Source organism: Strix uralensis, chromosome Z (genome assembly GCF_047716275.1).
Source record: "Strix uralensis isolate ZFMK-TIS-50842 chromosome Z, bStrUra1, whole genome shotgun sequence".
In the NCBI taxonomy this organism is placed as follows: Eukaryota; Metazoa; Chordata; class Aves; order Strigiformes; family Strigidae; genus Strix; species Strix uralensis.
In genome coordinates this window covers 37,447,579-37,469,710 of record NC_134012.1, presented here as the reverse complement: position 1 = coordinate 37,469,710, position 22,132 = coordinate 37,447,579, and the positions used below count along the sequence as shown (strand labels likewise).

General features: G+C 38.9%; 1 protein-coding gene across 1 annotated transcript in view; it reads left to right on the top strand.

The window, feature by feature from the left end:
• Positions 1-22,132, top strand: part of MLLT3 (MLLT3 super elongation complex subunit) — a 142,613-nt gene that overhangs the window by 101,712 nt on the left and 18,769 nt on the right. The window contains exons 6-7 of the mRNA XM_074855413.1: positions 2,447-3,055; positions 21,645-21,723. Of these exons, the coding sequence (XP_074711514.1) occupies positions 2,447-3,055; positions 21,645-21,723 (688 nt within the window). The remainder of the gene's footprint in view (positions 1-2,446; positions 3,056-21,644; positions 21,724-22,132) is intronic.

Sequence of the window (22,132 nt, the reverse complement as noted above, 5' to 3'; positions counted from 1 at the left end):
AAACCTAAGAATTTCATTAAAACTGTGATTCTAGAACTGTGTATTGGGGCACCTCTGACTAAATATATTACAACTTCTGACAAATACTGTCATGTTTTTGTCTTAAGGAGGAGTAATTAAAGACTCTTGAGCTATAAGATGTATAGATGCCCTGAAGTAAGGTGTGAGCATAGGAATATTTGGCATACTGTGAGCATATAGCCCATTTAATTTCCCTAAAGCTATTCCTGTTTTGCCAGTCATGAGTTTGAACATTTAAGAGTTGGAGGGTGTGATACCCGGCATGGCATGTAGCACTCCAGGAATATCCTGGTTTCGAAATGGGTTTGTTTCCTAGATTAATGGGCTAGCAGTCTTACGGTTTAACATCAGGAGTAAAACTTGAAATACTTTTATTTTCTAGGTTAGAATGGGTTCTTTTCTGTGTCACTTCAGCTTGATATTTTTAATGAAGTCCTATTCAGTAAAAATCTATATCTAGAGTTAGGATTTTTGCAAATTTCACAATACATCAGGTTTTATGCTTGATCTTTTTATTTTCAGTTTTATACCATTTAAATCCCTGTTCTAGGTAAAAGGAAAGGAAATCAATGGGTATATGCAATATATTTGTTGAAGTGTTTATTTCTAAAAGTTTCTCAGATGCAATATATAGATAGAAATGCTTATAATCAGCTTGGAAGAAAGTAAGCAAACTTGTTGACCGTACATTCCTGTAAATTGAAATGTCACTTGACAGTTTTGAAGTGGAATAAAAATGAAGCTTGTTTCTGGAGAGAGTGCTACAGGTGTTTAGTGTTTATAGGCTACTGGGTATTTTTGAGATGCTGAGTGCCCACTGCTAGCAGTTTGAGTGAAAGTGGGCAGTGCTGGAGCTATCCTCATCTTTTGAAAATGCCTGGGTGTTAATTCTCAGAAGAAAGGATCCCATACAACCCATTCTGGATGGTTCAGTTCCTTTATTGCTGGTTCTAGCTGCAGATCACCACTTTCCTTGCCACTTTGACTTTTTAGATTCAGCTGAGTGAGAAATGGTACTGATCTGCTCTTTGTGCTTTTGCCTATCTTATAGGACCTCTGAGTCATCACCCTCTCAGAAACCCTTCTCTCTTACAACAACTGAATTTAAAAAAAATGTAATGAAATACTCAGCAGAGACAACAGAAATAAATACAAAGAAGAAAGCTTTTTGGTAAAGGAGGTTTTCCATAAAAAGACATTGACTGCTGAGATGGTGTGTGTCAAATCAAGTCTTCCATAGCCAGCCTGGACACAGGGTTGTTATGAGGAAAAGGATCTGGCAAAAGCTGGAGACAGGATCACAGTAGAGAAGTTAAACCTTGCCTGAAGTATCATCAGGAGCACATGTTTTGCACTGATCCTGAATTAATTCTGTTGACACTATATGGCTCATATCCTTATCACAGAATCACAGACATTCAGGTTGGAAAAGACCCTCGGGATCATCGAGTCCAACCATCAGCCCTACTCTACAAAGTTCTCCCCTACACCATATCCCCCAGCATCTCATCCAAACGACCCTTAAACACATCCAGGGATGGTGACTCCACCACCTCCCTGGGCAACCTATTCCACTGTCTGACCACTCTTTCTGTGAAATATTTTTTCCTAATGTCCAGTCTGAACCTCCCCTGTTGCAGTTTAAAGCCATTCCCTCTTGTTCTGTCGCTAATTACCTGTGAGAAGAGACCAGCACCAACCTCTCCACAATGTCCTTTCAGGTAGTTGTAGAGTGATGAGGTCTCCCCTCAGCCTTCTCTTCCTCAAGCTAAACAGTCCCAGCTCCTTGAATTGCTCTCCATAAGATTTATTCTCCAGGCCCTTCACCAGCTTCGTTGCCCTCCTCTGCACTCGCTCCAGCACCTCGATATCTCTCTCGTATTGAGGTGCCCAAAACTGGACACAATACTCCAGGTGTGGCCTCACCAGTGCAGAGTACAGGGGGACTATCACCTCCCTACTTCTGCTGGTCACACTATTTCTGATACAAGCCAGGATGCCGTTGGCTTTCTTGGCCACCTGGGCACACTGCCAGCTCATGTTCAGCTGCTTGTCAATTATCTTTCTTTATGGTTTTTTTTTGCCCTGATAGCTAATACTCATGGTTAACATATCTTAAACTGTCTTTATGTTCATCTTATGATGTTTCTTAAAAAACTTATCTAATTCGTAAGATAAAAACTAATTTGTCTTGCAGATACTGACAAGCAGTGGTAACTGCTCATGTTCCACCACTTTGTAACACATAAATTGACCAAAATGATGGGGTTTGTATCTGTTCTTATATAGGTATTTGCAGTTTCTGGTTTTCAGCCTGCAGTACCAAGTTTTTAATATGAATCCTGTGTCCATATTGTGTCTGTCTTTTGGGGCTTTAAGTGTTCTTTTTTTTTTTTAAATAAAATTTTGCATCTGCTTTTTGCAGGACCCAACTAGGATTCTAAACACTAATAGCAGCAGCAGCAGTAGTAACAGTTTTTCAAAGACTCAGAAGTTAACAAAGGAGCACAAGGAAAAAACTTCTAAAAACTCAAAAGAACATAAAAGTGCCTTCAAAGAACCTTCCAGGGAACACAACAAATTTTCCAAAGAATCCTCTAAGAAACCCAAAGAAAACAAACCACTAAAAGATGAAAAAGTAGTTCCCAAGATGGCCTTCAAGGAACCCAAACCCATGTCCAAGGAGCCAAAATCTGAAAACAACCCCATCCTTACCATAACAGGTGGGCAGCAGCAAGAAAAGAAGACCCCCACAAAAAGGCCCTCTGTTCTGGAGTCTGATGAACCTTGTGCAAAAAAAAGAAAGAAAAGTGGCTCGGATTCATTATTTAAAAGTATTTCTAGTGCCCCACCACTGATTCTTACTTGTTCAGCTGACAAAAGACAGACAAAGGATAGATCTCAACTCAAGGTGGGGAGAGTCAAAATTGAAAACGATGCACTGGAAAGGAAGACACCTACTCTGCCACCATTTGATGATATTGTAGATCCCAATGATTCTGACATGGAGGAAAACATATCCTCCAAATCTGAAGTAAGTGGTGTTTGATTTTGCTTCATACGTGTTGAGTATTCCCAGTTTGTGGGATTGTGCACCATATTTGTATTTTTCCTGTTCTTTTCTCCTGTCTGATGGCAGATTGTTCAAACTGAAGGATGTTGACTGCCAGCTGTTCAAACTTATGCATGTTGTAGTTGAATTGTATTGCCTGTTCAAGTCTACTCAATTTATAAATCCATCAACATTATGACAAATGAGCATATGGGAGAAGGCTATAAATAATATTGCTCTTTTGGTCTTGTTCGTTTGAATTTCATGCTGCTTGTGAGAGAAAATGAAATTGATTTTAAATGCGTGTATTTTACACCCTAATTTTCGTGTTCAGGTGTTAGAGAATTCAGTACATTCAGGAAAGGGTTGCAGTAAATCAGAGTGTTATTTGTTATTTTTCTGCTAAAAAGGACAGTTCTGTGAATGATGCCAGTTTTGTGGAGGAGGAGGAGTTCCTAGAATCCTTGCTTTCCTGAGGAGAATTTATCCAAAGTAACAGACTTATCCAAGAACAAAGAGTATTTCTATGGAAGTTTGCTTTCCTGAAAGTATTTGTCTACCATGTCTGCCCAAAAATATTTGTCTACCATGCCTGCTCATCTGTTTCAAGCATCATTTACTCCTGATGATTAGGATTTTAATCATTCTCCTAGCAGACTTTTCAAAAGCATCTTTTATAGAGAGATGAGTAGAGAAGGAAAGGGGTGGGTTCCTCTCTGGAACAGACAATAAATACCCTGCTGTGGGGAGGTGTCAACATTAGGTTTTTACTTCATAGAAATTTGCAATGAGGGAGAAAGTAATTTATTTCTGAAGTGGCCTTTTAATGACTGGTCCCTTAGGGCATGCAAAGGCTGTAAAATTTGACAGGTTTGGAATAGGACAGGCTCTGCTTTACAGCATGGCACTGGTGATACTGTGTTTGGGGTGGCATTCTTGTTCTGGCTTAGAATGTATGAATTTGTCTTTGTCATGGTTTAACCCCAGCTGGCAACTAAGCACCAGGCAGCCACTCACTCACTCCTCACCCCTCCCAGTGGGATGGGAAGGAGAATTGAAAAAAAAGTAAAACTTATAGGTTGAGATAAGAACAGTTTAATAACTAAAATAGAACAAAATTTAGTAAAAACAACAATAAATAATAGTATTAATAATTGTATTGAAAATTACAAGAAAAGACAAGTGATGCACAATGCAATTGCTCACCGATGACTGATGCCCAAGGAGCGATCTGCCCCAGCTGGCTAACTCCCCCCAGTTTGTGTACGGAGCATGATGTCCTATGGTATGGAATATCCCTGTGGCTAGTTCGGGTCCTCTGTCATGGCCATGCTCCCTCCCAGCTTCTTGTGCACCTGCTTGCTGGCAGAGCATGGGAAACTGAAAGATCCTTACCTTAGGGTAAGTGCTACTTAGTTACAACTGAAACATCAGCGTGTCATTAACATTATTATCACACCGAATCCAAAACACTCTATCAGCTACTAGGCAGAAAATGAACTCTATCACAGCCAAAACCAAGACAGTCTTGAATCCTGAAAGTGTTCACACTTGTCAGCCTTGGTGTGAATTAAGTTTTAATGTCTTCAGAAGAAGCTGAATCTTTAATTTATGTCAGTACCCTTAAGACTCGCTACCTAACCTCAGTATAGACAGGTAATTAGCATAGATTCTGCTTTCAGATTTTCTGTTCATTCAAATAGGTGCCATGTAGTGGCACATGTACTTTTACCGGCAACAGAGGTTTTCCATTTTTCTTCAAAAACAAAGAAATTGAGAGGAGCAACTGCAGCATGACTGAAATTTTACAAATCCAGGCACTACAGAGGTGTGTGCTGCATAGCAACTGCAGATAGCTGATGTGAAGGATGTGGATGGTGCTTAAAACTGATCCTTTTTAATTGTTGTCATGTGTTTCCCTCTTTGTTGTCTTGCAGCCTCTAACCCACTACCAATGGTATAATGGGTACACCCTTGTGTTTTTCATAGGATGACACAAATCCACTAGCACTTGTTCGTCATCCATCTGCAGCTGACCTGCAGGACCTAAGGAGTTCCTTAATGCTGTACTAAAGCAAAAAAGCAGATTCAGTGTTTTCTAGTTATGCAAGCCACTGTTACTGAGAGGGTAAACTACCGGAGTCTGCTCAAGGAGAAGCAGATCCTGCTACTCTGGGCTCTGGTGTATTTTAACATTGACGTCCTGGATCAAGAAACAGATAGGTCTTCAGTGGGAGGGCCGGTGTGGTCCACATTTGTATGGGTGAAATGGATGTCTGCCACTTTGAGACTGTGCTCATTAATAAATCAGGCTGAGTATGGCTCCAGTCAGTGACTGGATACTATTTAGAAAGTCAACACTATACTTTTAGAAAAGGTATCTAGAAAACCCAGAAAAATTCCCTAAAATGCTTGTGGATTCACGTGATTGATAGTGCTGTGGGAGACAGAGCTGGGCAGCCTGGTTAATGAGTGTCTACAGAATTTCACAAAGAGTTGATCCTCCTGCATTTCATTAGTTTTAACGAGGGAGCCTAACAGAAGGTGACAGAAAGTGAGCAGTGTAATAGAGGTATTTATTGTCATAAATGTTGTAATAATTGTTGTAAAAAATAGTTTGAACTTTTTGTATGTGTTGATGGGTTTCTAACCTGTGGTGGTTTAGCCCCTGTCGGGGTCTGAGACCACGCGGCCGCTGCCCCTCCCCCACAAAGGGAGTGAAATACAAAGCCCCAAGACTGAAATAAGGAAAGGTTTAATACAACAGTGCAATAGCAACACAACCAACAACAGCAATAACAATAACAGTAATAGTGATAGCAATGAACAGAGCAAAATAGCTACCAAATACAGCAGTGAGAAGCACGATGCCATGAGTGCACCGTGCTCCCACGCCAGGAAAATGTGCCCTGCCAGGATGTGAGGTCCGCATGGTATCTGAATAACCCGGCTAGAGCTCCCCCCCACTGCTGGGGAAACTTAACCCTATCCTGGTTAAACCAGGACACTAACCATTTCAGGAAGAGGAGTGGAATTTTCAGCTAGACCTGTAAAGGGTATATCCTATAAATATAGTCATATAAAAAAAAAGTTAAACAATCCGATGTTGTATAGAGAGTAACAGAAGTGAAAATAGAATAATGCTTTTGCTATACAGGAACCATTATTTCAGGTCTTTTAATGCTTCATGATACTAACCAACATAGTTGCCTGAAGCTGGGGAGACACCTCTTCAGTGGCATGTTCTGACATAATCATATTCTATAAAATTCAGTTAAATGTTGTTTCTTACTCTGGTACAGTTATAGTGGTAGATAGAGTAGCATTGATGAACACAGAATGTATCAGTATTTAGGAGTATATTTGGTGGTAAAGTATTCAGGATTTATTCTCAAAGTGGCTTTAAAAAAGCAAAACCACAAAACCCAACTCATCAAATTTGGGTTAGATATAACAAATCAGATTACAAATCAATACCTAAAAGAAAATTTTTAGGATACCCCAAAAAAATAACATTAACTTTGAGTCAGGTGCATTTTTGCTAGTTTTAAGTTGGATTAATGACATAGTGCAAACCTAATACTGTATGAAGTGTTGTAATGAAATTAATAATAACTTTGCTAAGAATTTTGTGAGGACAATATTTTCTTCATTCCATGGAGTAAGAGATATTCTCATTCTCAAACACCCACGTCCTGAAATGGTGACTTTCTTGGTATTAGCTCTTATGCATAACTATGCATATCAAGCATGATAAATATGTAATAAAGAGTGTAATTTAATAGAGCCATCTGTAATTGCACTGTAGCTAAGGTTGTATTTCTTCACCTAGAATTATTTTGGTCGTGCTTCTGTATTTTACATAGAGTTTGGTTTGTCATTAGGTGCACAAAAACAAGTAGGTTTTGTGCACATTTCTTTAAAAAAAAAAAAAAAAGGCAGAGAGTCTTCCCTTGGCAAATGTTCATTGCTTCTGAATTTTGCCCATTAACTCATTTCTTAATAATATGTGAGAAGCAAGTTAAGAAGTGGGACATCAGCACAGTGCTGACATTATTTCTGGAAATTTGTCCAGCAAGCCACATAGTAGAAGTAGATGAACTCGTACGGCTTTTATCAAATATATTCACCAGAATCTAGAACTTCCTGCAAAAGTAAGTTTCTTCCTATTGCTGGTCACACCAAAAACTGTTTTCAAAGCTATGGGTAGTCCATGATCAGTTCTCAATTGCGAAGGCTGGGTTTGGGTTTTTAAATTAAGGATAACATTCTGAGAAGTCCTCATGATAAAGGAAGATGACAAGTGTCATTAAACAGAGGTGCTGTTTCACTGGGTAGGTGCTACAGGAAGACAATGCTGCTGCTCCCCTAATTTCTTCAGATACAGCCTGAATCAGTGAATCAAGGTGTGGTGTAAACCTTTCAACTCATGAGCTTTAATTTCAGACACAAAAGCAGCGTGTACTCAACCCTTCTCAGTATTGGTATCATGCTCTCCTAGTTGTGGGCATTCAGACTTGAAATACTGGCCTTCGCCTTTATGATGTGGAGGACGTAGAGGTTTAGCACCCTTTGAGGAAAGTGGCTTGTTTTTCTTGTGGTAGAGCATGTCTACCAATGGCTAATTCACCCTCTGAGATGTCCCTTAAAATTCAGGTTTAAGAAGGAAGCCAGCTTACCATGCTGCTGCTGCAGGGGCATTTCAGAAAGCCAGGCACTGTACTCTGATGCCCTGCTGTCAATTCCTGTTTTGAGCTCCAAATACTGTTATAAAATTACAGTGGGAAATAAAGCAAATCACATCCCTGCTTAGTGATAAACTTTCTGCCCTTTTTTAATAGCCTTTCTGGGCATGACTTAATAAGACCACATATGGTCATTTCTCTGTGGTCTATTTGGCATATGCTATAGTGTGGTGCACTGCTGTATTTATTTTAGCTCTATTTTTCTGTTGCCTTTGAGCTGGTGTCAAGTGAAATGTGTGTCTCCATTTCTTTTCATGCTGCTTTGTTCAGTATCACTTTTCAAATAACATCCATGATTTAAAGTGTGTTGGGCTTCAGCATTAGTGATAGACTTGATGTCCAAAAGAGTGCGGGTCTTTTTACAGTCATATGAGCTAGCAAAGCTATTTGGGAGCGACCTGTATATTCAGTTAGAAATTACACATAAAGGCTGAAGAATTATTTTACTGACTTTGGTACGAAGCATGTAAAGTAGGGTATGGAGTGAAAGCATGTCAGATTTATGATTTTATAGAGGCATAGGAATATTAGCAAAGTCCACTTGAAAACTCCAAACATTTTGCTTTTAAATTCAATGGCAGGATGTTTTAGTTAAAGAAAACTCCATTTGCTTCCTATGTGGGACAGTGCAACAACATGATTAAAAAAAAATGACTTGACATCCTTGATTTTGCTGCCTGTTGCATCATGAAATATGCTGATGTTGTCATAACATCTGTGTGAGCTGCAAACTGGTGTGTGAGATGGGAAAATACAGTTTTGGATCTGAGGGGTGGTTTCTATGGCCAGAGCTTCCCCTTCTGAGCTGTGGAGCCACTGCAGAAAGGATGCTCTGATACTTCGTGTTTGATTATTACCAGTTTGGCTGGGCTGGGTAGGGAGGAAAAGATGGTGTGTAGCACCAAGTGAAGCTGCTGCAGCAGAAAGGCACAAAGTAAATCAGGCAGATCATACATACATGTTTAGGTGTTAACAAATGTTCTCAGTGTATCTCTAGTAGCAGTGACCAGAATAAAAACTCTTAAAATCTGCTGTGCATGAAAGTGGTTTGTTGGTGGATTTTTTAGAGAATGCATGTAGTTCTATTGGATTAATTTCTGCTCCTGGTGTGATTATTTTGTGTGTGATGTGTATTGTTTTTTCCCTTCCTGCCTGTATATGTCCCTGCAATTGTAGCACTGCCTTTAATAATAGTAGCAGCCTTTTGGACTGTTGAAGCCTATGGAAAGACAAACTGAGCAGAAATGCATGCTAGCAATTTGTGACAGCTCAGGGGTGAAGAGTTTCAGTTATTAAAAACAGAGTACTTTAGCTGGTCTTTTGCCTTTGGAAAAAGATGCCAACTACTTCTTAGGAAGTCCATTACAGAACAATGAAAATATAGTAGTCATCACATAGACTGTGGGTTTGTACTTAATTAACTACTTGCGTATCTTAAAGCGGTCTGAAAGTTACAACATGAGTACCTTTTTAAAGTAATCTATAAAATGCCACTTTGGATCTGGCAGATGATCTATTGACTGTTACAAAACTGGAAGAATATTTTGAAACCCCCCATGGTCTTGTAAAACCTCCAGGCCCTTGTTAGCCGAAAAATCCTGCTTTCTGACAGGGCTGGGAGCCAGAATAAGATCCCTTTCAGATGGTATTTAAAGTTAGAAATAACAGTAGTGATAATAGAACTCTGTGTGGAATTTTCATGTAGTTACCCAGGGTAAAAAAAGGAAGCTAGATTCTAATTTTTTTGTGAAACTGTGACTCTGTTAAGATCTTTAATGACGCAGAAGAGGATTGGTACTGATTATACCCTTCATTGCAGGCTGGGCACCATGGGTTTGCAACCTGTTGTATTCTTAGAATCTTTACTCTTTGCTTGACATTTTAATGCATTGTTTCCTCATTTGGTTGCTTTTCGTCCAGGTGTGAATGGTGCTCTTAAAACCCTGCCAGCCACTCTTGTGGGATTGTTTGCCCATAGTACTCCTGTGTGGAGGAGGTAATTCAGTAGTCGCAAACAGGTGGGTGTTAGCAGGTCATGTAAATACTGTACAGTCCAAAGTGTTTCCTTCCAGATATGTGCTCAGAGAGAAATAGCGGCCTAAGATAATCAGACCTCCTTAGAGAAATGGTAGTAGCCACAAATATTCTCTGTGGCCATCAGCATCGACAGTAGTATGGCCCCATTCAGCTGCTATGCTAAGCCTACTTCTATTAGCTGTTACTATGAAGGAAAAGATACTTTGGCTTTGCTCACAAAAGCTTAGATGCATATTAGGCGAACCATTGCTGGATGAGGAAGCAGCAAGACTGACAGGTAGTGATTCCTCTGCAGTAGCAAGCTCAGATGTTAACCTGAGATAGTTTTGTTACCACCCTGTGTTAGGAAATCACTGGTTTACAAAAAGGTTAAGCATTTAGAAATAAAACAGTGGAGAGAAACTATGTAAATATGGTTAAATGTCCAGGTTGCAAATGTAGTCTTGTGAGTCAGGAGATTTTGCATTCTTGAGGCAAAGTCATGGGTATTGAGTTGTTTTTTTCAATTTATGCAATGTCGTATTTTGACTACAGAAATAACATCATACATTATTAGGCTACTAGTTCAGACTTCAGTATTTTACTTTATTCACAAGTGTTGGCTACATCTGTTTCAGTGGGGACTACTCATGTGGATTAACTCAGTCATTTGATGCATAAATGCATTTTTGGATTGGGGCCTAATTTTCTATATTTCAGCCCTGGAAAATTCTATTCCCCTGCTAGCCTGCAGAAATTAAGGCTTCTAACTGGGTACATACAGTACCAATATTTTAATTATACTCTTTCTTCTGTGGCAAAAAGAGACTTTGTTCCTGGTCCAGTAAAGTCATGACAGTTTTGCAAGGCTGAGATGATTGCTGTCAAAATGCTGAAGATAGAATATTTTATTTTAATCATGATCAGATGAGATCTTTTTGATACAGATTTCATTGCTTTGAAGTTTCTATATCTACTTACATACATTATGTGGTGATCCAGAGAAATGGCTCCATAGAATTAAAAGAAAATCCAACACCTATTAGTTATCAGCTGAAATAGTTTAACAATGTCTATAATAGTTAGACCTATCCAAGTGTTTTATGCCCTTTTATTTTTTATGTGGAACCATCAAGTTCACAGTTGTTTCCTTTGGCAAAAATGGCATGTTTTACTCATGTACTTTTGAAGGTTTTCTGCCAAACTCCCCATGAAATTACATTAGATAATTTTCATAATGCTTCCCATTCAGAAGCTTGTAATATAGTGATGACTGATGTGAATTCTCCAGGACACACCATAAACACACAATTTAATTTTTACATTTTAAAGACTGAGTAATCCCCTGAAGTTTAACTTTTATCAAGGCAGGATGAAGCCTGCTTGAACTCACTGCTACTCTGAGTGTATCATGTTATCATGCCTGTGTAGAATTAATGACAATTCACTGCCTGCTTATGAGGGTCTGCCATTCAGCTCTCCACGCTGTGGAGTGGGATTGTGCTGGGTGTTGGTGCTCGATGCCACACTGCAGGGGGATGCTGGGGGGCCCTTTTGGAATGGGCAAGAGATTCTCTGGATGAACATCATGTGCCTACCCCAAACTCAAGGGTGATACTACCTGTGTGTCACTGTTCTTCCACTATTGAAATGTGCATGTAACCCTGGTACAAGGAATAAGTGAAAGCAGATGTAATCCAGCGGTGCTCCTTCTTGCTCTCTGTGTGGTTGCCTGTTCCCTCACAGCAAGTGTTCACTCCGTTGCAAAATCAAGGCATACCAGGCAGCAGTTACTGATTAGGGAAAGTCTCATGCCTCCAACTAACTTTAACAATAATTTGGGTGTTTGCTGAAGTGGTCCTACATCACCATAACAGCAATAGTGAAACTGTCATTCATTTAAACTTTAAGAAGTGTTCATGTGAATTTAACTCACTGTGTCATCATTCAGTAGTTCTGTCTTACTTGGCTTAGTCAATACTTCAGTACAGCTGATGTTTTTGTTAGAAAAAGATGTTGAGTAAAACATTCAGCTGTGTTGGTAGTAATTCCTATAAACCCCAACATTTTCTGTTAAAAGCCTCTAAGCAGGCTTGCATCTTCCCTTGAAAATAGAAATCCTTATGTGCCCAGCTGAAATGTGCAGTTTCTGCTTCCTCTGCCCTTCAGTACGTTAGTGGGGTTTCCAATCCTCCTCTCCAAGCAGCAATATCTCATGGCATGCATTTCCATTTGGGGCTGAAACCGAGTAGGTGCATATAGGTTTGGTGATCAGACTTTTTGTAACAAGACTGTGTGGCTCTGAAGGGACCAAGAAATCTGCTAATTAATGCTGACTTTATTGCATTGAAAACAATAGTCCTTGCACACATGTGTAGCACAGCAAGACAGGGCTGCCTGATTCTAGCACATGTACGTAGGGTTTTTCAGATTATATTGAGACATGTTACCTGTTCTTGTCCTGGGTGTCTGAACCTCCGTGAGGAATTGCTTACTGTGCACTAACTGTACTGCAAGCCACCTGGCAAAGTGAAGGAAGTTGTTCTGTGTTGTAAGAATTAATGCTTCAGACAGCAGTTAGAAGGATAAATGGAGCTATTTGCACTTGTCTGAATCTGTTTAAATATCCACAAAATTTGTATGATGAGCTCAGAGTAACATCAGAGGAGAATGTTTAAAGGTGACTGGTAATATATATCCCATCACCAGCACAGCTGTGTTTTGTAGCTGAGGTTAAGAGGCAGCTCTACTGGTGCCCGAGTGAGAGATTACTTATGTATCCAGGGATAATGGATATCCAGGGGCAGCAGTGACTGGATTGGTGGCCTCAACGTTTATTACCCCCATTAGAAAGCCATTATAAAATGTATGCGTTTTAGTATCATTGTTGGTGAGCAGTTGCAATCAGGACAGAAGTCAATCAAATAACTTTGCTGCTTTGTGTGAGGTCATTTTAGGTATTACCTAAGTAGTGGGAGGAGATTACATATGAGTCAAACCTGTGTGTTTTTAATGATTCAAATTATCTACTGCAAAAGTATTATGGTTTAAACCGTGACAAGAAAAGAGTAGATGTGTGCTGTGAGAATTATAATTTCTTTAACTGCATGAATAATCTTTTTCCATTGCCCATGCTGTTTTAATGAAGTTTAGTTATTACACTGTAACTTTATTCTATAGATGAATGGATGTGGTTTCAAGACAGTGCTTATTGTGTTGCATCTTCCACAAGGAGAGTAAAATATCATGAGTGGGCAGGAATATCAAGAAAAGAACCGTGGTCTGAATATTCTGGACAACAACAAAAGGAAAAAGCCACTCTTCGTGTTCTTGGTGACCTAAATTTGCATTGGCAGAAGACCATTAGGAGTAGATAAAATTTTGTTAGCTAAAGAAAACAGTTTGTAGATGTGATGGTTCAACTTGATTTATTTGTGCCATATGCAGCCTTTTTGATCCTTTCAATACCGTAAAACTCAGGATTGTTCAGGGTTGTAGTACATGAGATCTTAATTTAGCCAATATTTTAAATAATAATTTGCCAATATTTTTAATAACTTCAGTTACCTGTATCAATTACATTACAAATATATTACACATTATAACAGTTTGAGTGAAATGTAAATATAGACAAGTATTAGATATTCTTATTTTTTAAAGAAATTGTCTTTATTTTGTGTTAGTAACTTATTACACCTTATGAAACAGTTGCAAAACTCTTTCTACTAATGTAAAGCTGAGATCACACTATCAAAAACCAATTTTAAGTCTCCAAAGCAGGGACAAGGAGATTTAAATGAGTATTATTCTTTGTAGTAATTCGTAACAGTACATGTGTAGGCAAAGTTACAGCACACAGATGTGTCAGCCATAAATAGTAAAGTACCAGTAAGAAGACAGAAATCTGTTCTGTATTTTTTTTCTTAGAGAATCAGCATTGTGTAGATCTCTGTGTTTATAATATGCATGATATTTTGTGAAAACTACTAGACAAATACATGATAATATTATCATAGAGCAAGTGCTTAGGAACCATACTGACAGATGCCTCAGAAATACCTATAGAGAAAAATGTGTGTAGAGCATACTGTTTCCAACCATGACATCTAAGAATCATTGTTCAGTCTACAGTATCACAAGATTGGCTAAAAATTATGACACTTTGAAAAATAGTTTGAGGGGCTTTATTTTGTTTCAGGGACTCAAGAATTTTTTAGGGTAAAACATAGCTTTTTGTATTTCTCTCTTTACAGCTTTTCACTGAAACTGGAATGTACAGAAATGAAAGCTGAGATTTTCACATAATCTATAGTCTATGGAGAAATTTTGGACAAATTTATTTTATTTTTTTGGACATGGGTTCAGAAGCCTATAGTCTACAATAGCAAAGACAGTGCACAGGGACTCTGCTGTCATTTTTCATATGTTTAGGTCTGTATTTACTTGATGTGTATGACCTTGACAAGATTTCTGCATAGTAAAAGTTTAGTGTAGGGTCATGCTGGGAGCACTCTACAGAGTTTAAGCTACGTAAGAAGGGAGAGGAACTACGGTGAATTTGCAAAGTCTGTGAATACTTGCTGAGAAGAACAGATCTCTAACGGTGTGGAAATGTACTGTAGTGCAGAATGACATCCATAAAAGAAGTTTTACATGTAGTGAGATGGTTCTCAAGCTGCTTCTTTGTTAATAGGAGTGCATGAATTTCTAACATCAGAACCTCAGATCTGGGAGAATTTAGGTGGACAACCTTCTTACTGCACAAAAAGTGACAGCAAACTGTCTGTTCCGTTTCCCAAACAGTTAACTGGGACTGCATCAACATCTGCCCTTCTCAGTGCTGATATGTAAAGTATGGGACAGGAGAGAAAACTGGGCCAGAGAAGAGAATTGGGAGGTGTTGGCTTCTCATACAGCAGCTGTCAGGGCTGGCCAGAACAGCTACCACCTATCTTCTACCATTGCTATTAGTCCCAGTAGAGCAGAAAATGTAGATTAGTTGAATGAAACTCTCACGCTGGCTTTAATACCTAGGTTGAATTTTTCAATTGAGAGTTAGACTTTCTTTCTAAAACACATTTTTCTCCTTTGCTGGCTTATGAGAGCTTTGTGTATAGAATATGTGAAGATTCTCAAAAAGAAAGTTTAAAAATTGTATAGTAAACTCCCAGAAAATCAGTATCTGAGTATTGCTTGTCAGCTTAATTTGGCCTTTCCACACTTACAGAGTACAGAGGGACAGTCACCATTCTCTCATCACAGTGGCATCATTCATGCCACTGAACTTACAAGATAAGCAATATTCTTCAAACAAGTGGCTTATTTAGGGTGTCTTCATCTTCCATCAGTGGGCCCCGTTTTTGTCTTTTTTTTTTTTCCCTCCCATAATTCAGACTTTGGATAGAATATACAGCTGTTAACTTCCCCACATTGTGCTGTTCATACTGTATCAATTGTTCACAAATACTGATGTCTTTTCACACACTTCTGGGGAAATGTGGTCCAGTTAACATGGTTTTTAGAGCCAATTTTGAAAAGCCCAAGACTATGCAACCCTGGATTTGCCAGCATTACCTACATATCCAGAACAGAGTTTTCGTCCTTTTTGCTTGGGATTATCCAACAAGAACTTCCATCAGTTTGTCCTCTGCCTCTTTCAGTTTGTTAAGGACCATGTTCATACTCCCGTGACCATACATATTTTTAGTTTATTTATTTGTTATCTTGTAGGCATGAAATCCATGGAAACTGTAGTATTCAGCTGCTCTACATGAGAAAACATAATCCTCTCTCTTGTGCCTGCTTTACTGTGTGTCTTCCACTCTTACCGATAAGAGTTCTTCAAAACTATTCCTACAGGCAACAGCCTTTACTAGTGTTTCACCTTTCGACTGTATTGTGCAGTGTACTGCAAAAGAAGTTTTTATCCACATGTTTTAGCTCAGTCTCCTGTGCATGCGTCTTTTCTAAATCTTACAGTACCTTGAGTATTTCTGAATTTTTATGTTAACAGTGTCTCAAATTTATTTTTTATTTATACAGCCAAGATAAAATATGTACATAAATATAGAAGGAAAAGGATTTTCTTTCAAAACTAGATACATGTTTCAGTAGGACGCACTCTAAAGAAATGTAAATCCTGCTTCATCCAGTGCCATTGTTGAGATGAAACAGTTGCAATGTTTGGCTTAAGGTCTTTTCTGGATAGTAATTGTTAAATGAAAGATGTGTTTCAGATTCACAGAATCACAGACTGGTTGAGGTTGGAAGGGACCTCTGATGGTCATCTGGTCCAATTCCCCTGCTTAACTAGGGCCACTTAAAGCTGGTTGCCTAGGACCATGTCTAGATTGTTTTTTAATATCTCTAAGGAGGGAGACTCCACAACTTCCATAGGCAACCTGTGCTAGTGCTCAATCACCCTTGCAGTACAAAAGTGTATCCTGATGTTCAGATAGAACCTCCTCTGTTGCAGTTTGTGCCCACTGCCTCTGGGCCTGTCACTGGGCACCACTGAAAAGAGCCTGGCTCCATCCTCTTTGCACCCTCCCTTCAGATATTTATATACATTAATAAGATACACAAGGACCTCCAGGTCTTTTTCTACCAAGCTGCTTTCCAGGTGGATAGCCCCCAGAATATGTTGGTGCATGGGACTGTTCTTCCCCAGGTACAGGACTTCACACTTCTTGTTGTTGATCTTCATGACGTTCCTGTTGGCCTATTTCACCAGCCTGTCGAGGTCTCTCTGTGTGGCAGAATGACACTTTGGCATATCAGCCACTCCTCCAGTTTTGTCTAATCAGCAAACTTGCTGAGGGCACATTCTGCGCCATCAACCAGATGAAAATGTTAAACAGGACTGGACCCAGTATTGACCCCTGGGGTATACTGCTAGCTCCTGGCCTCCAAATAGACTTTGCACCACTGATCACCACCCTCTGGGCCTGACCGTTCAGCCAGTTTTCAATCTACAGCACTATCTGTTCATCTAGCCCATACATCAACAGCTTGTCTTTGAGGATCTTAAGGGAAACAGTGTCAAAGACCTTACTGAAGTCCAGGTAGACGATATCCACTGCTATCCCCTCATCTATCAGGCTAGTCATTTCATCACAGAAGTTGATATCAAGTTGCTCAGACATGACTTACTCTTGGTGAAGCCATGCTGACTACTCCTGATGATTTTCTCATCCTTAAGTGCCTGGAAATAGTTTCTGGGATTAGCTGCTTCATCACCTTCCCAGGGATTGAGGTGAGGCTGACCAGCCTGTAGTACCCAGGATCCTTCTTCCTGCTCTTCTTGAAGACAGGAGACATTTGCTTTCCTCTAATTTTCGGGACTTCTCCCAGTCACCATGATCAATCAAAGATTATTAAAATAATTAAGATAATTAAGATTACTAAGATTATCTGACAGCTCTCTCAGCACTCATGGGTGCATCCCATCAGGGCCCATGGACTTGCTCAGGTGGCAGCTACAGAGTTGACTTAATTAACAAATAACCTAATCTCCATCAGTGATATGGAATTTTTGTTTGAAATGACTATAAATAATTAAGGCAGCTAATTGGATCAATACCTTAGGTTACATTTGCTGCCAAATTACTGTCTCTGCTTCCTCTCAAAAATCAATAATCTGACATTTTCTGTCTAAATTTTATACCTCTTTAATCTTAAATTACTTCTCTAAATTGTTTAGTGCCTCAAATGTCATAGTTATGAATAAATATTTCCATTTCTATAAGAAAATAATTAATTCCACTTCCCATTCCATACCCCTCTTCTTCCATCTTCCCTGTGTGAGCTTGCAATCTGCAAGCTAACTTTTTTGAATGCTTAAAAAGGAACAGTTTTACCCTGCCTTGGAGGTTGGTTGGTGAAGATGTGGTGATACAGAATTTGGGCAGGGTGCAGGCAGCTCAGTTCAGGATTATGGTATCACGGACACCCAAACAGTGTTTCCCCTTGGCAGCAACAGAATTGGACACTTGGTGAATGAGGTGGGGTTGTTCTGTCCTTTGGATTACAGATGAGTTGGATTAGTTTTACTAAAAACAGGCAGTGGTTAGTGACAGGGTGCTTAAGAGGCAGTAGAATTTTTAAGTACAGGAATCCTGTGTAATAGAAGAAGGTTTGTCCTAGGGGGAGCATGTTGCTCCTCCCTGAGAAGCTAACTTCAGACAAAGTGGAAATTGAAGTAATACTCAGCTATATGCAGTTTTAAGTGGATAGACTTTTTCAGTACATATGACACAGGGAAACACAAATCTTTAGACTTGTGTAAAAATAGGAAGTATGTAGACTGATATGAAATGGAATATTACTACAGCACTTAAATTTTATTTCAGGAAACAAAATATAAGTGTCCCTTAACGATTCAGGGGAAGGCAAGAAAAGCTATTGTAACCCACATACAGATGTTTTGCTTTTTTTAATGTAAATAAGGAGCTTGAAATGATGGGGTTTATTTTTAGAAGAAGTTATATGAATCCAGATAACGAAGAAATATTATAGAAACATCTCTATTATATCCTGTGTCATGAACAGGTGAGTTTCCCTGAAAATTGTTTGCAGCTCAGGAGTGAATTGTTGTACTACTTGTAAAAACAGGCAGGAGTTTGGAAATGACAAAGCCAAGTGATTTAGAGCTGGTGAAAAAGGTGCCTTTTCAGGAAAAACTTGAGCCAAATAAAAGTCCCTTTTCTTACTGAACCATTTCAGAGCACAGAATCCCTCAACCAGGCCTAATAAAGAAGCGAGTGTCTCCTGTGCATTGGTGTGAGAGCACTAAAACGAAATAGACTGTCTAAGAATGAAATAAATCATACTGGGTCCTTGCACTAATGAACAGTTTGAGCCTGAACTCTCATTAGCTTGACTGCAGGAAGAGAAAACTAGTAAAACAGGAAAAGGCCATATGAGAGAAGCTCTTTGCTGGTACTGTCTTAAGCTTTTATTGTTGAAGGACACCCTTTAGCTAATTTCAGACCCATAAAAAAAAAAAAAAAAAATCTGTTTGATTAGTAACCAGTGGATAAAAGGAGAAAGCCCAAGTGAATAAAGCCATAAATACCTAAGCCCTTGGGATAACAGCCTGTAAAACTGTCAAAAAGCATTGCTTAAGTGACAAAAGATGGTAACTAGAAGCATCAGTGCTGTCGGCACTAATACATATTCATATATGGAAGGCATATTTTTAGTTCCTTCTAAAAAGGCAAGTCTTTTCTGTTAATAACGTTCATTCTTATGTTAAAAGCAGCTGTTTCCTCTGGGTCAAAGTCAAAAAAGTTAGGTTTAATTTCAGTTTCATTAACAATTGTAACATTTATGCTAATCTGTATTTCTTGGAATAGATTTTCAGACAGGGCTGTTTAAGGAAATAATTGTTTCAAGAGGCATTAAGTACCCTTTTTAAAGAGTATGGGTGATCATTTGTGTTTCACTGGGACTTTCTGTGGTCTGGCTTCTCAAAGTGATCTTGCTAAAGGAGAGAAAAATTTTTACCAGAAAGGTATTATAACAACTCCATATTTGTTCATATCCATTCCTTCTTTGTGATCCTGTCTCAATTAGTTAATGCTGGGAGAAAATTTTGGCACGGAGGAATTTCACTGGTGTTTGCATGCCTTATAATGTGAATAAGACCAGGCCTTTTCCCTCTCTTTATTTCCAGTAAACTCGTTCAAAAAGAAAGTAGTGAAGTTTCAATAGTGACCACACCTGTGTGATTTTTTTTCCTGCAGCTTTAGCACTTCTTCAAGTATTTTAAACTGAATATGATAGTCTTTTGATGTTTGTTACTTTTTTAAAGGAGTGGATTTTGCGTAAGTTAATGTTCATGTTGAAATTAATAAAGGAAAAATACAGTTAATGGAAATCTGGAAACCAGTTGTCAGCCAGTAATTTTGCTGCAAAAAGCAGAAAGTGATAGATAAACCAGATGTTTAAGAGTAACCTGAAGCTGGAAGACTGAAATTAGTTTCCAGAAGGGTGATGTCTTTAAAGTTTGCAGGGACTGTTGATCTTCATCAGTGAAGTCTGTTTCACATGATCATAATTAAGTTACAGCTAAAAATCCTGTATGGTTTTGCAGGAGTTCAGACAGTAAAAAACAAAACAAAACAAAAACGAACCCCCCCCAAAAAAAAACCAAAAAAGGATTTTTTTTAGAATTACTTCATTTTTGGAGCAGTGTCTTCCAGAAAGGTCTGCTGCAGTGGACTGTGTACGAATCTCAGAAATGGGTTGTGTTGTTGGTTGGGTTGGGTTTTCTTGCACAGGGTTGATTCACCTGTATACAAAAGCTGTATATACCCATACAGGCAGGTCCAGAGTTTGTATTTTGACTCTGAGAACAGGAGCTGGTGTTGATTTGAGGAGAGCAGATGTTAGTGGTGTTTTCCTCAAGCATTCTGTTGCCCAAATAGGCATCTCTCATTGTGAGAAAAGGCGGTAAAAGGCTGTAAAGCTGCCTGCTCATTATGAAAAGCAACAATACATTGATTTATGGAGAAAAAGCAACTGCTAGGCTTAGGAAGCCTGTGTGCATGAAAACTGAGTTTTACAGTGACTGGATATTACTACTGTTATTTTTGAGAACAATTTAGTTCCAATTTAACCACGAGGGATATTGTACAAGTAAGGAGAGTCAGAAAACTTTCTCAGTAATTTTATAGAATTTTAGAGAGAAATATATACAATTTAAACAATCGTGGAAAAACAATGTCTAGAATTCTATTAAATAATGTAAACTGATTTAAACAACTCTGTTCTAAAAACCTTGTTGTATAGCCTTCCAAACAAGGTGTTGGGAACTTCTTGTTAGGATATTGGCTTTAGTAAAGAACTAGACATGATATAGTGATACAGAGAAATGATTACTTGTTTTGAGACTTATTTACTTATTATAGCAAACTGCTTAGCAACTTATTTACTTACTTATAGCAAGTTATAGTATTACTTACAGTATTTTTGAATATTGCTAATAATCCTGCTTGCTCAGACTGTTCTGTGGAATTTTACCAAGGACTACTGTGTCCATCAAAACAAAGCAGTTTACTGTGAAAGTCTATCAAGAACTGCAGTGTTCAGCAAAATATCATGTTTTTGTCCTTGAGGAACAGATGTGCTCTGACTAGTTGGGTCTTGGTAATGAGTAAAGATAGCCATATACGGATTGTAGAAGTTCCATTGGTTCCCTTAAATAAGATAGGATGAGTAAACTGGCTGAAAAACACTCTTGTTATTCAAGAAATTAGCCAAGAGAATCTGCGCATGCTCAGAGGAAAAAACAAGGTGAGGAGGACTGTGAGCCTTCCTCCCAAAGACCCCTGAAGACACGCCCCAGGAGGCAATGCGCAGGTGCAAAGAGAACATAAACTGCTGACACCAGCCTCTAGAGCTAACCCAGCCTCACTTATGTATATGGATATTTGTGTTGTAATCCAATGAATATGTATATTCAGACTCTATAAGTTTTTGGTAAAATGTGCTGTTGGGGTGCAAGCTTTGTGGAGAAATCCCCTTGCACCCTGGTGCCAGAGTAAAACATACCTGCTGTATAACTCTCTCTGAGTTGTAGAGTCTTTTTCCACGAATCAGTAGTAGTGTGTACATATGTTGAGTGCATAGCAATTTCCACAGTATTTGCCTCACTGACACACAAAATAAAGATCTTTGAGTATTATTCTGTTCTGTAGGGTTTTTTTCCTTGACAGCATGCCTTAGGCAGTAACAAACAGTAAGAATTTTAGGCAAAAATGTTTCTTGCAATGTTGTTTATTTTCTTTTTTTTTTTCCCTTTTAAGTCTGAACAGCCCAGTCCTGCCAGTTCCAGCTCCAGTTCCAGTTCCAGTTTTACACCATCTCAAAACAGCAGACAACAAGGTACCAACAAAGGAAAAGAAATTGAAAGGAACCTGTGAAATAAAGGGGCCAATAAAAACAGAACTGATGACATCTCATTACCACTTTTCTGCTGCCTTTCATAGCCTGAACTGGCCACAGTTTTGCTTTAGAGACTTCCTCCTCGGGTTGTTTGAGATGTGGCTGTAAGGACAAAATAAAAGGGGAGAAAATGTGTATCTGAGAAAAGGGTGTGAAGGGTATTTGTTTGGAGCACTAAATACATGCCAGTCACTTAACAAATCCTAAACTCAAAAGAGCTTCTGTTCCTGAGGTTGTCCTTTTGCAGGGTCAGGTAGCATGGCACCTGACTCTGTGAAGCCCTGCTCAGGAAGGTGTGGTTTCCCGTGGGAAGTATGAAGAATGTGTGTATGTGGACTCTTTCAAAGGG